At 42.1% G+C, this 14,786-nt stretch overlaps 1 protein-coding gene across 2 annotated transcripts in view; it reads right to left on the bottom strand.

Moving 5' to 3' along the window:
* Window positions 1–14,786, bottom strand: part of adprh (ADP-ribosylarginine hydrolase) — a 75,107-nt gene that overhangs the window by 49,669 nt on the left and 10,652 nt on the right. For both annotated transcript variants that reach the window (XM_016535643.1, XM_016535650.1), the window contains exons 3-4: window positions 2,272–2,377; window positions 1,921–2,187 (exon numbers count right to left, since the gene is read on the bottom strand). In XM_016535643.1, the coding sequence (XP_016391129.1) occupies window positions 1,921–2,187; window positions 2,272–2,377 (373 nt within the window). The remainder of the gene's footprint in view (window positions 1–1,920; window positions 2,188–2,271; window positions 2,378–14,786) is intronic.

The following is a 14,786-nucleotide window of genomic DNA, read 5'->3' on the forward strand; positions in this document are numbered from 1 at the left end:
TTACTTTCACTGTTCATTTTTTTCTCTCTCTATGGTAGCCTACATCATCTTTAATTTAATAGCATTAGAGCTGCTCCATTGCAGCGGCTTAGTACTGTAATCACGCGCTTTGCTGTAAAAATGCAGGGAACCACTCGCTATCTCCTAACCGTGATTTTCATAAAAAGAAGTCGCGCTTTTTTCATCTGAAACGTGAAGTGATTTATTTTCCAAAGCCACTCATATAATGCAGAAACACTCATGAAGCAAGCAAAACACGCGCAACGCATGCACGTACTTGTTCTGGTGCAGAATGAGAGGACAGTAGTACAGCCTAGCGCATTTAACACAGGCTGTTAGTTTCACTTTCGCCAGAAAGTCGTGTATGCTTAAGGGTGAAAATAAATGACGTTTATAGTGAATGCCCCTATATATTGTCTTATATTTACAATTTAGTTTTAATCCAAATGATACGTGCTAAATGAGCGAACATCAAAGATCACACAACAGAAGTGCGCTCTCTCTCTCTCTCTCCCTCCCTACCATTAAGTAACTTGTGCATTGTTTTTCTTACATCTTTTTGACATATCAGACCGAACTACAAACTTTCCAGTGATATCTGTGAGAAAGGGATATTCACTCGACAAGCTCGCGCATCTGCGCCGCCACGTGCTCAATCCACTCAGCGTGCTTTGTTTATCAGCTCGCGCACATCAGCTATACAGGCATTAATACTGAATGTTTTATATTCATTGCATACATATACTTCGTAGACATCTTTAATCTCTAATAACTCCATTCTGCTGTCTGTTGTCGGTGTTTCTTTGTCTGAATATGGCACTTATCACATGCTGTGTGGTATCGGCGTTTGGTATCGAGGCATTTTAACGAGTACGAGTATGAGTACAGGAGCTCAGTATCGGGCCTGAGTGCATCCCTAATTTTCGCACTGTCATTTTCTTGCCGCTTATGTTTTAACATAGTACATTGCTAGGCAACGCCTTTTACTCACTGATTTAGCGGTTATCAATTTCATAAATAAAGTCAAAATGACAAAAAAAAGACAATTTATGGAAGGTAGGTATTAGAAACACTAAATGCCATGCGTGATGGAGAGTCTGATGGTAAGTTATGCGTCCTGGATCGGCTCAGCATCTGACGGCTCATCTGACAGTGATCCAGATATCATATTTACATGTTTTAGCCTAACGTTACTCTAATTGGTCAAACTTTGGTTTAATTATTAAATTTGTGTCTTGCCATATCGTTTATTGTTCGCTACTGCATTGCTATTCTAGTCTGGCCGTTTCCTGAAGAAAAATTAAAAAAATCTGATCTAGCCTATATGATGTAATGAATAAAACCATTTTTTGATTACCCAGAGTTTAATGGTGTTGTTCTCTTATTCAAATTATAAATGATATAACTAAACAAATTAATAAATATTTAAGTGAAGCTGTGCACTTGAATTGGTCATTGCATCATCCTATGCAGTGTGGTGAATTATTATTGCTCATTATTGTCTATAGGCTGTTTTAGTCATTCATAGCATGGGTTATCTTAATATATTGATTAATGACATTGTATTATAATATTACACCACCCAAATATTTAGGCTACTACCTTTTAATTTCCGTTGTCAGTGCAGGCTTTTTTTTTTTTTTTTTTAAGCTTAGGCTACTGATCGTTATGGATTAGTGTAGCCTTCATTAAAAAAGTCTTGAACATAAAACAACAGGATAAAAATATAGTTGATGACTAGACATAATAATTTCATGACTCTAGACACTTCTTTGTGAAGACAGTGGCATAATACAGTGAAATAATATGTTCTTTAGCCATATAAATACAGTTGTCATGTGCGTGGGTAAAATTTACCCGCTGGCGCTTTTAGGTATACAGTGACCTCTGGCGGTTCTAGTGTTAAATTCAGCTTCTTACCATTTCCATTTTCCAGTAAAGTAGTCCCAGTCTCTCTCAGTCTCTGTAACAGCATATCCTGCAGATTTAACAAGTGTTTTTGCGACAGGACAAGCCTCCTCCAATAAACCCGCACCCCAGGTTGTGATTGGTCTTCGCTGGACTGCATAAGTGGTGAACAAGGCTGAAGACACAGCTCCAAGGAAACCTGTTGGATGAGGATGGGTCATTCTTCCAGTCTCCACAGCAACCTCAACCAGTAAGGACAGCTGATCAGGACGAGGATATCTTTGAAGCAAAGACAATTAGGCATCCACAACATTACTACAACATATCTGTGAAAATACAAAAGAAAACATGTTTCACCCTCACCTAAGGCCAATGCACATGGACCTCATAGCTGCCCCACAACCTGTGGCTTCTGGGTTGTATGGCACCCTGTAACCCCCTTCAGTGCGTGGATGCAACTGTGCAATACCTTAAGGGAGAGAAGTAAAAACAGGTTATAAAAAACAAGTTGAAAGTTTCCTGTTAGCATTCTCATTTATCTTAATGGCAGCTTAGCCATTGTGTTCTGTTATAGTGTTCTGCATTAAATTACAAATTCCACTTTATCCAATTTCATTAGAACAGGGTGTCCAATCATGCTCCTGAAGGACCACTGTCCTGCAGAGTTTAGCTTCAACCCCAATAAACACACTTGAACAAGCTAAGCAAGGTCTAAAGCTGACTTAAAGCTGTAGATTTTCGACACCCCTGCAAAAGGGCTTGATTATTATAAATGTAGCCCTCTCATCAATATATTAGCTTAAATTGATAAATTCTGAATTAATGATAACCTTGTGAAAGCCACATTCCAAAATTACTTTAGTTTGTAAAATTAATTATCAAGTAATCAGTAAGTTACAAACTCCGGATCTCAGATTCCAGTTTTTATGGAAGCCCGTTCTAGCCCCTGTTGAGCAGGGGCATAGCCATCATTTCAGAAGTGAGGGGGACAGAAACTTTATTTATTTATTTAGGCCTAATTGACATGTTTAATTATTTTATTATCTCGTACCTTTAATTGGCTAAGTCAATAACCAATTGGTTATAACACAATAACCAATAATTTGTATTCTTTAATATTGTTTTTCCCCTATACTTTCCTAATGACAATTTTATGATTGTTTTATATACTACAAACACTTTTTCCATTTTTCCATTTTTTTTAAATCACAGAATAAGGCAGAAAATATGTATTAGTTTCTATGCTATAATTATATGTCAATTAGCACTGCATTATTCATATACTTTATTTATTACCTGGAGATGACTTGAAAATCACACATAAACCATATGTTGTCAAAATTGTGTGTTTATTGTCTTAACGTTTCATCAGTCAAAACGTTTCTGCTTTTTATTCAGCTCAGCTAGAGTGACAGCTGCCTTTGTCCATATTAGGGATTTCCTTGCACATTATAATTATTACTACTATGAGTCCGTTTTGGACTTTCTGTGTGAGATCCCCCTCCGGCTTTGAGTATAAATGAAACAGACTGCACGAGAGTGTAGCGCTCCATAATGATCACATCGCCTCGTTTTGTGTATGCATAGAAGTAATAGAAACTTTCTCATTTGATACAAGAAAGTAATTCACTATTACAAGAAAGTTTCTTATTACAAGAAAGCTTCTCATTACTAGGGTTGGGTACCGAAACCCGGTACCAATATGGCACTGGTACCCATGTAACCAGTATGTACTAGAACCGAATCAGAACGCAGATTTCGGTGCCTCATTTCGGTGCCATGCCTGAGCGATCGATTGAAATATTTGTCTTCTGGTTCTCCGAAACGGACGTAGAAGCATCATCACCGGCACCGCACATGAAAAATTATTTCCCCCCTGAGAAAAGGCACATGAACTCAAGTCGGAAAGCTCAATAATACAAATCCAACACATCTTTGTAGTAACGAGAGTGTCCATGTTGTTTTCACATTCCGACTTAAAAGCACAACTCGGGAAATGACTCTGAAATGGCTCTGGTGGCAGCAGGTAGCCTTCCGTTAACTAAGCTAAACATGCTTAAATTAAAATGCCTAAAGCTAAACTTCCCTTGTATTCACATTTCTAAACCTGTTGTCCAACAAAAGAGAACATTATAACCTTTTTACTCCACAACACCAGTCAAATGCTTCCTTTTGTGATCTGATGTGGCTTCTTGTCACAGAATGAGGCAGAAAATATGTCCCATAGGTTACTTTAAAAAATACATCGATTAGCAATGGATTATAAACATACTTAATTATTATGAAAATACCAGAGATGGCTTGAATAACACAGATAAACTATATTGTCGCAGTCGAGTGTTTATTGTCTTTGTTTTATCATTCAAAACGTTTATATGTTCTGTTTACTCAGTTACAGCTTTAATAGCGATGCCTTTGTCTACATAAGGGACTTCCTGGAGGGTCACGAGTTCCGCTATTTCTGTGACTGGATATGTGGATTTTCTGTATGAAGGCGCCCTCTGGCGTCCAGTATGAATGAAACAGACATCATGTGTTTATAGTGCTAATGGCCAATCCATCATTTTTGGGGGAATTTTTATTTATTTATTTTTTAATAAGTATTGGTTCAGGCACCGTTTAGGCACGGGAACCATTTTAAAAGTATCGATTTGGCACCGGTATCGAAAAAAAAAAACTATACCCAACCCTACTCATTACTATGAGAGACTAAGTCATTATTACAATAAAGTTTCTTATTATTACGAGAAAATGTCTTATTATTACAAGACACTAAGTCAGGATTCCTCAAATCTTGCCCTGGAGGGCCAATGCGCTGCAGAGTTTAGCTCCAACCATGATCAAAGTCACCTACCTGTGATTTTCTAATGATCCTGAAGACATTGATTAGTTTGCTCAGTTGTGTTTTATTAGGGTTAGAGCTGAACTCTGCAAGAAAGTGGATCTCGTGGGCTAGATTTGAGGATCCCTGCACTAAATCATTATTATGAGAAACTAAGCCATTATTACAAGAAAGTTTCTCATTATTTTGATTTATTAAGTCATTATTATGAGAAAGTTACTCATTATTATGACTTACAGAATCATATTTTTTACTTGACTGTGGTCAAGAGGTTCAAAAGCGGCCTTAGTTAGCCCTAGTGCGTAGTGCAGGCTTCAGCCTCAAGGCACCACAAAGGAAACATGACACCAACGGGTTCCTTCCCAATGATTGACCATCCAAAAGGGTGTAGTAAGCAGATATAGCTGCCATGTATACATTAAGGGTGGAAGGAGATAACTCTGCGGAGAAATATTCTTGCATCTTGCTTATCACGCTTGGTCTCATACTGTATCGCGTACCTTGTCAGTGTCGTGCACTTTGCTTGGCCATTTGTTGTGATAAACAGGAAAGTGTGTTCAAGCGCCAGCAAAACACAGTGTAAAGAAATACTCTTTGAGAGAAGCAGTCAATCAGCAGAAGCTAAAAGCAGCTCGTAAGTGTATTTATTTCTTGTCTCAGTGTTTAGCGCAGTTGTCGTTGCTAGGAAACGCTTGATTTGTTTACTGTGTGGAGACGTGCTGAAATAGTGTTTGGTCTCGTACTGCATCGCATACCTTGTCAGTGTCATAAGTATATTCATTACTTCTATTACTGGTCATTCAAGAACGGGGCACCCGCCACGTTCCAGCGGATGTTGGACATCCTGTTGCGGACCCATCAGGCATACGCCGCGACCTATCTGGACGACGTCGTGATCCACTCCGAGGCATAGGAAGACCACCTGGACCGGTTACGGAGGGTGCTATCGGAGCTCCGGAGGGCTGGACTAACCGCCAACCCTCGCAAATGCCACCTTGCCCTCTCCGAGGCGAAGTACCTGGGTTTCCAGGTGGGACGGGGTCTCATTCGGCCGCAGGAGAAGAAGGTGGAGGCGGTACGCTCCGCTCCGAGACCCGAGACCAAGACCCAGGTACGAGCCTTTTTAGGGTTGGCGGGGTATTATCGCTGCTTCATCCCCAACTTCTCCTCTTTAGCCGCCTCCCTGACAGACTTGACCAGGAAGGGGCAGCCGGAGAAGGTACAGTGGACACCAGCAGCGGAGGAGGCCTTCCAGAGGGTGAAGGGGGCCCTCATCTCGGAGCCCGTCCTCCGAGCCCCGGACTTTAGCTGCCCCTTCCTGCTGCAGACGGATGCCTCCGACACAGGACTGGGAGCCGTCCTGTCACAGATCCAGGAGGGTGAGGAGCATCCGGTCATCTACATCAGCAGGAAGCTGATCCCGGCCGAGAGGAACTACGCCGCGGTGGAGAAGGAGGCCCTAGCTGTCAAGTGGGCAGTCCTGGAGCTGCGGTACTACCTCCTGGGCCGGAAGTTCACCCTGGTCACGGACCACGCACCCCTTCAGTGGATGGCCCGCGCCAAGGATACCAATGCCAGGGTGACCCGATGGTTCCTCACGCTCCAGGACTTCCACTTCGAGGTACGTCATCGGGCTGGAGCCGCGAACGCCAATGCGGATGGCCTCTCTCGGATCTGGGCAGCTTTCGCAGGTCTGTCAGGGGTCACTCCCCACCCACCCTCTATCTCTCCCCTACTATCTCAGATCATTAACAGGACCAGGACGCCCTGGAAACAAGCGAGGAGCACCTGGCCATCATCATCACAGGCTGATCGGTCACAGCTGCACCTCATCAGGCGGCGGCTACATAAACCACGCAAGCCCTGCCATCTAAGAGATTCCTCCATGAGACTGAGCACTAACTCGCCCTCTCATTTCTCCCACAGACAGCAGCGTGTGACCGACCAGCCCCACAGGAGCACTGCACGGACCCTCTGCACTGGGAAGACGGAAGAGAGCACTCACGGCACCGGAGCACCTACCTGGACCTTTCTCACGAACACCCATCACCCCAATAAATCCACCCTCCGGGGGTATTGATTGAGATTACTTGTCGTGTGATTCTTCACCCCATTACTCTATATATATATATATATATATTCTCTCGTATAAAAATATCCTCATTGAGAACTACTTGTGAACTATGACCAGTTAATAAAGAATAACCAATTAATTACTAATCACAACAGTAACGTCTTAAAATTGAACAATTGGGTTCTTTATGGAAACTAATTTATGAATATGATATACTGTATATGAATATATACAGTATACAGTGACCATAGACCAAGACCATACAGCTGTTTAACAGGACAGGTTCCACTCAGTACAGGCCTTGCCATGGTCGACCAAAGATGTTGAGTGCACGTGCTCAGCGTCATATCCAGAGGTTGTGTTTGGAAAATAGATGTATGAGTGCTGCCAGCATTGCTGCAGAGGTTGAAGGGGTGGGGGGTCAGCATCTGGGTCTAGCCGACGATCTCCACACCATGTAGTAAAAAGCTTCCACTTCAGGGAGTACAATTTCGTCATGGATGGAGATCTGGAGTGGAGAATGGTCTCAATAACCTCGATTGAGAGACCAGAAGCTATGAGATGTGCCCCCTCAGAAGGTCCCTCCTGATCAGAATCTCCCATCGAGACCCGTCAAGAAGGGACACAAGGTCTGAGAACCATACTCGGGCCGACCAGAATGGGGCTGCTAGCAGTAAACTGACCCCATCTCAGCAGACTCTTTCCAGAACTTTCCAGAGCAGAGCAATTGGGGGAAACTCGTACAGATGCAGCCTCTGCCACGTCTGTACCATGGAATCCAGTCCCATAGGAGTTGGATGTGTGACGGAGAACCACAGAGGACAGTGAGTGGTCTCCCGAGATGCAAATAGGTTCCCCGGGCCTCGGCCCCTGCCTCGACAGGACGTCTGCTACCTGATTGAGGTACCCAGAGATATAAACTGCCCTCACAGAGAGCAGCTTCTCCTGGGCCCACAGGAAAATTCCTATGTGCCAGTTTTGCAAAGTGGGCTCGACCGCAGACCCCCCTGTCAGTTGATTTTATGAGACCACAAATGTGTTGTCTGTCCGGACAAGCACATGATGGCCTCTGAGGTCTGAGAGGAAGTGTTTCAGAGCTCGAAACACTGCCAACATCTCCAGGCAGTTTATGTGACAAGAGAGAGATGGTCTTCACAGACCTCGGGCTGAGTGACCACTCATGATCGTTCCCCAGCCCATGAGGGATGCAAGATGGGACCCTGGGACAGGAACCAAGGCTTCTTCCACATGACTAAGGCACGAAGGCATCGCTGCTTGACCTTGATCAAGCCAAAATGGGTTGCCCCTTGGTCCTGAGCCAACACTGAAAGGGTCTCATGTACAACAGGCCAAAAGGTCATGTTGGATGCAGCTGCCATCAAACACAACAGTTTCTGAAACTGTTTCACAGTGAGTGAGTGGCCTAGCTTGACACTGGGTGTCGCTGTTGGACAGTGTTATTCCTGCTTCCTGTTTGCAGTGCTGCTGGTTTGTGATTGTAGCTCCGTGTAGCTTTGTTTTTCTGTAAAATCTCTATTACTCTGTTGTTTAAAGTGATAAAATATAACTTAATTCCCACCATATTTCTGATATTATCTATCAACCTAATCTGATTAATTTGATCGTTCGCTTTTATTCTAAAACCGCGAGTGCAGCGCATCTGCAGTGCGTTAGCATTCGTTAGCTTGTCATTGGCATTTCCATTCTTTTTTTTTGCTTTTTTTATTGCTTTTTTTATTCTTTATTTATTGCTTTTTTCTTTTTTTCTCTCGCTCCGTTTTTTTTTCACAAGTTCATCATTTTTCACGAGTTCATCAAACAACAGTGGTAAGTCAGAATCTTGACTTGACACTGTTCACGGCTGCGAGAATCAAATCGATATGAGCAGGAGACAGATGTGCCTGCATCATCGTCAAATCCCACACCACACCAAGACAAGTGGTCCTCTGACCTAGAGAAAGCACACTCTTCTTGGTGTTCAGCCTTAACCCCAGCTACTTCATATGGGCGAGGACGAAATCTCGATGCCGAATTGCCATATATTACATTACATTTACATCTAGTCATTTAGCATCTTTTATCCAAAGCGACTTACAATTGAGGACAATAGAAGAATCTAAATTAACAAAAGAGCAACAATATGTAAGTGCAAATGATAAGTCTTGGTTAGCCTAACGCAGTACACGTAGCAAGGTATTTATATACTGTATATATATATATATATATATATATACACACACACACACACACATATACACACACTCACACAAACACAAAAAGAAAAACAAGTAGATATAATAGAAAAAATAGAAAGCTAATGTTATTTTTTTTCAAATAAAAAAGAAGATAAATAGATAAAGTAGAATTAAAATAGAATAGAAAGTGCTAGAGTTAGAGGGTCAAATAAAGATGAAACCGATGTGTTTTTAGTCATTTCTTGAAGATGGCTAAGGATTCAGCTGCTCGGATTGAGTTGGGAAGGTCATTCCACCAGGAGGGAACAGTGTAAATTGGAGTAGCCAGTGCAAATTGATGAACAGAGGTGTGATATGTTTTCTTTTCGGCTCATTAAAGATTAATCTTGCAGCTGCATTTTGGATTAATTGTATTCGTCATCAGTTAGAAACCTTTGTGGGCTATTTGATAGCAATCTTTCCTTTGAAAACCATGTTTCTAGCATTTGTAAAACCACATTTTTCCATCTTGAAAATATATAAATTACGACCTATGCTCTCAGTGTCAAATGCAGAAACGTTTATTCATGCGTTCATGACCCTCAAGGTTAGACTATTGTAATGCTTTATTGGGTGGTTGCTCTGCGCGCTTAATAAACAAACTCCAGCTGGTCCAAAATGCAGCAGAGTTCTTACTAGAACCAGGAAGTACGACCATATTAACCCGGTTCTGTCAACTCTGCACTGGCTCCCTATTGAACAACGAATACATGTTAAAATCTTGTTAATTGCTTATAAAGCCCTGAATGGTTTAAATCCTCAATACTTGAGCGAGCTCATATTGCATTATTGTCCTTCACGTCCGCTGCGATCTCAAAACTCTGGCCATTTGATAATACTTAGAATATCAAAATCAACTGCAGGCAGCAGATCCTTTTCTTATTTAGCACCCAAACTCTGGAACAATCTACCTAGCGTAGTTCGGGAGGCAAACACACTCTGTCAGTTTAAATCTAGACCCATCTCTTTAACCTGGCATACACATAATACACTATCGCATTTCTATAATTCAAATCCGTTAAAGGATTGTTAGGCTGCCTTAATTAGGTCAACTGGAACCGGGAACACTTCCCATAACCCCCTATGTACTCGCTAGATCATAATAAGAATGGCATCTACGCTAATATTTGTCTCTTTCATTCTTATTCTGAGGTCAACTTAGCCATACCGATCCAGTCTGTATCCAGATCAGACGGTCACTGTAGCCACCCAGATCCAGTCCATATCCAGACCAGATGGTGGATCATCACCGAGAGTCGACCTCTACAGCCCTGAATGTCAGCAGACACCATGTCAACTAGATGCGCCCCAGAGACAGATCCCCTGTGAAGACCTTGTCACCTCGACGACCATCGGCACAAGACCACGGGAGCCAGACAAGTCATCTGAGCCTGTGTTGCAGCCTGGAATTAAACTACACCATGCTGGTTTCGTCTGGTCAGAGGAGAACTGCATCTTTTTCAAAACTATTTGAAAAAGATGGATGCCTGGAAGAGAAATACAACCTAGAGGTGGATCCTGAAGTTAAATCAGTGAGGATTCCAAAGTGGAGAGTTCCAATGGCATTAATGAAACACCTGACACATTCTGGCACATAAGGCTTTCGGAAGAGTCAAATGACCTCACTACTTTCATAACACCTTTTGGCAGGTATAGATGGATCAGGATGCTCATAGGGATCATCCCAACTCCAGAAGTGTTCCAGCACAGGTTTACTCAGGCTTTGGATGGGCTCCCAGGAATACAGATAATACCATATGACATTTTTGTCTGTGGTGAAGGTAACAATGAAGAGGCAGCTTAGAAATATCATGAGGCAAAACTAAGACATCTACTGTACAGTCGTAGAAACAGAAACATCAAACTAAACTTCAACAAACTCAAGCTAAGACAGAAAGAGGTGCCATACATCAGACACCTACTGGCTTCAGAAGGTCTAAAAATTGACCCAGAGAAGGAGAGAGCCATAGTGTAGATGCACAGACCTTCAGATGTGAAGGGGCTACAGAGATTAGTAGATATGGTCAACTATCTGTCCAAATTTGACACACTATCTGACACATTAAGACAACGGACACACAGAGATGTGGTTTGGGAGTAGAATGATGTACAGGAAGAACCATTGAATAAATTGAAACAAATAATTGCCTCTGCACCTGTTTTTGAAGTTCTGCAATCCAGAAGACGACCTGGTTCTTCAGTGTGACTCCTCAGAGACAGGACTTGGTGCAGCACTATTACAAGCAGGACAACCAGTTGTTTTTGGTAGCAGAGCCCTTACACCCACAGAAAAAGTGTATGCTCATATAAAAAAAGAATGCAAGGCAGTCCTGTTTGGGATGGAGAAATTTCACCAGTACACCTATGGCAGGAGTTCCACTGCCATAAGTCCACTCTGACCACAGACCCCTAGAAACAATCACAAGACGGCCACTTCTTAATGCACCTAATTGCACCTAGATAATGCTTTTGAGACTTCAGAGATATGACATTTGGCTATGTGCCAGGCTGACTAATGCACCTAGCAGACACTCCGAGCAGAGAGTACTTACTGGAGTGTGCCACAGAAGGATCTGTGGAGACAGAAATTCAGACTATTAACATGTTGCTGTACCTGCCCATATCAAAAGGAGGTCTACAAAAGATGCAGTGGACAGCAGTCAAGTTGGCAACCCTCTTTCCACATAATGTATGGAAATTTTCATTCTTATGTGATTAGGCTTTGTGGACAACAAAGGATGCCTTTGCCTTCAGATTTACATTAACAGATTAACATTAATATACAGTAAACCCATGCAGGAATTGCTTTGTTCTCCCGCAAGCTTATCAGTTGTGGAAGGCAGGAAAGAGAACCTCAGCATTCCATTGATCAAAGACTGATCCAATCACCATGGATCCTTTCGCTGATCACAGTCTTTCATTCTTGAAGCCTAAGTGTGAACAACCACTGACTCTCTCAGGTAGACCAAATCGGTTTTATGATGCCAAAGCCACAAAAGAATGACAGATCTTCACATACATTCACACAAAATGGACCCAAAATTGATTAAACCTTCATATCCATTTACAAGACTATATACTTTATGAGTGCTGTTTGTGACACAACAATGTATGCCACCTTACCTAATAAGGTATATACTGTATATAATGCATGGGTCAATGTTCAGCATTACCCATTGATGTTTGGTCTTTATATTTTCAGCACTGTGTAGGTTAATCAGGAAATGGTTTGGAAAGTGAATTATATGTATAGGAAAAACATTAAAGACATTGTTCTAAAAATGAACTTCAGGCTATACAAATAAACCTCATGCCAGAGAGGGGGCCATATGACGGGTACCTCCTTCAGCGTCAGCCAATCAAAACACTGGATCTGAAAGGCACCACCTTTCAAACCTCTCCTTCTCAGAAAAGATTAAAAGGTTCTCTTCAAGACAAAAAAAAAAAAGGTGCTAAGCCGCTGTTGCTGTGCTGTTCTAAGTCTCTCTCTGTGCAAAATGATAAGCTAAGTTGTTGTACCAAGGAGAAACAAAGAAGTTCTGCAAGAAGCGAATTTGGGGAGCTTTGAACCTGCAACAGCAACGACGACCACAAGCTTAGTGCCCCCCATCTTCTGCAAAAACTTCAGAACCTTCTCTTCAGTGATCCTCCATTTGCATGTTCCAGACTGCCAGGATCTTCTCCACCAACGTCAAAACCGTCCTGTCAGCGGTCCTCTCTCTGTGTGTTCCAGACTGTTCAGATCTTCTGCAAAGACTTCAGAATCTTCACACTCAAGGCCACTTTAGCTGCGTGTTCCAGACCAAGGTCCTTCTCGGTGCTCAGGATTTCATCGTTCACCAGTGCTTCATGTTCAAGACTGTGAAAAAGATTCAACTTAATTTCTTCCCACTGCAACGTGACCCAGATCAACAAGTGGAAGACATCACTGCTCAGACTCAGCACATGACCAGGCGGAACGTAAATATCACTCTTCCCTAGAGTCAAGTCAAGTCAAGACAAGTCACCTTTATTTGTATAGCGCTTTATACAATACTGGTTGTGTCAAAGCAGCTTTACAGTGTAAAATAGGAAAATTGTTTGTCAATGATGCAAGACGACAATAACAGAGTCAGTTCATTGATGATTCACTGATGTCATCATCCAGTTCAGCTCTCTTCCAACAGTGTCTGTGCAATCAGTCAAGCGTCCCCAACTAAGCAAGCCAAAGGTGACAGTGACAAGGAACCAAAACTCCATCGGTGACAGAAATGGAGAAAAAAACCTTAGGAGAAACCAGGCTCAGTCGGGGGTCCGGTTCTCCTCTGGCCAGACAAAACCAGCATGGCGTGGTTTAATTCCAGGCTGCACACAAGTGCAGAGGATTTGTCTGGTTCCTGTGGTGTTGTGCCGATGGTCGTCGAGGTGATGAGGTCTTTGCAGGGGATCTGTCTCTGTGGCTCATCTAGTTGACATGGTCTCCGCTGACATTCAGGGCTGTAGAGGTCGTCTCTAGGTGCTGATCCACCATCTGATCTGGATACAGACTGGATCCGTATGGCTACAGTGACCTCAGAATAAGAATGAAAAAAACTAATATTAGCGTAGATGCCATTCTTCTTACGATGTAACGAGTACATCGGATGTTGTGGGAAGTGTTCCTGGTTCCAGTTGATCTAATTAATGCAGCCTAACAATCCTTTAACGGATTTGAATTATAGAAATGCGATGTGTGTATTATGAGTGTATTATGTGTATGCCACGTTAAAGAGGTGGGTCTTTAATCTAGATTTAAACTGACAGAGTGTGTATGCCTCATGAAACAGCGCTAGGTAGATTGTTCCAGAGTTTTGGGCGCTAAATAGGAAAAGGATCTGCCACCCGCAGTTGATTTTGATATTCTAGGTATAATCAAATGGCCAGAGTTTTGAGATCGCAGCTGACATGAAGGACTATAATGCGATATGAGATCTCTCAAGTATTGAGGAGCTAAACCATTCAGGGATTTATAAGCAATTAGCAAGATTTCAAAATGTATTCGTTGTTCAATAGGGAGCCAGTGCAGAGTTGACAGAACCGGGCTAATATGGGTGTACTTCCTGGTTCTAGTAAGAACTCTAGCTGCTGCACTTTGGACCAGCTGGAGTTTGTTTATTAAGCGTGCAGTGCAATCACCCAATAAAGCATTACAATAATCTAACCTTGAGGTCATGAACGCATGAATTAACGTTTCTGCATTTGACATTGAGAGCATAGGTCATAATTTAGATATATTTTTAATATGGAAAAATGCAGTTTTACAAATGCTAGAAACATGGTTTTTATAGGAAAGATTGCTATCAAATAGCACACCTAGGTTCCTAACTGATGACGAGGAATTAACTGAGCAGCCATCAAGTGTTAGACAGTGTTTTAGGTTATTACATGCAGAGAATTTTGGTCCAATAATTAAAACCTCTGTTTTTTCAGAATTTAGCAGTAGGAAATTACTAGTCATCCAGTTTTTTATATCAACTTTGCATTCCGTTAGTTTTGCTAATTTGTATGTTTCATTGGGCCTCGAAGAAATATAGAGCTGAGTATCATCAGCATAACAGTGAAAGCTAATACCATGTTTCTTGATGATATCTCCCAAGGGTAACATGTAAAGTGTGAAAAGCAATGGTCCTAGTACTGAGCATTGTGGCTCTCTATACTGTACTTGTGATCGATATGATATCTCGTCATTTACTGCTACGAATTGATGACG

This window comes from Sinocyclocheilus rhinocerous, unplaced genomic scaffold, assembly GCF_001515625.1.
Source record: "Sinocyclocheilus rhinocerous isolate Xijiao unplaced genomic scaffold, SAMN03320098_v1.1 scaffold3085, whole genome shotgun sequence".
Lineage (NCBI taxonomy): Eukaryota > Metazoa > Chordata > Actinopteri > Cypriniformes > Cyprinidae > Sinocyclocheilus > Sinocyclocheilus rhinocerous.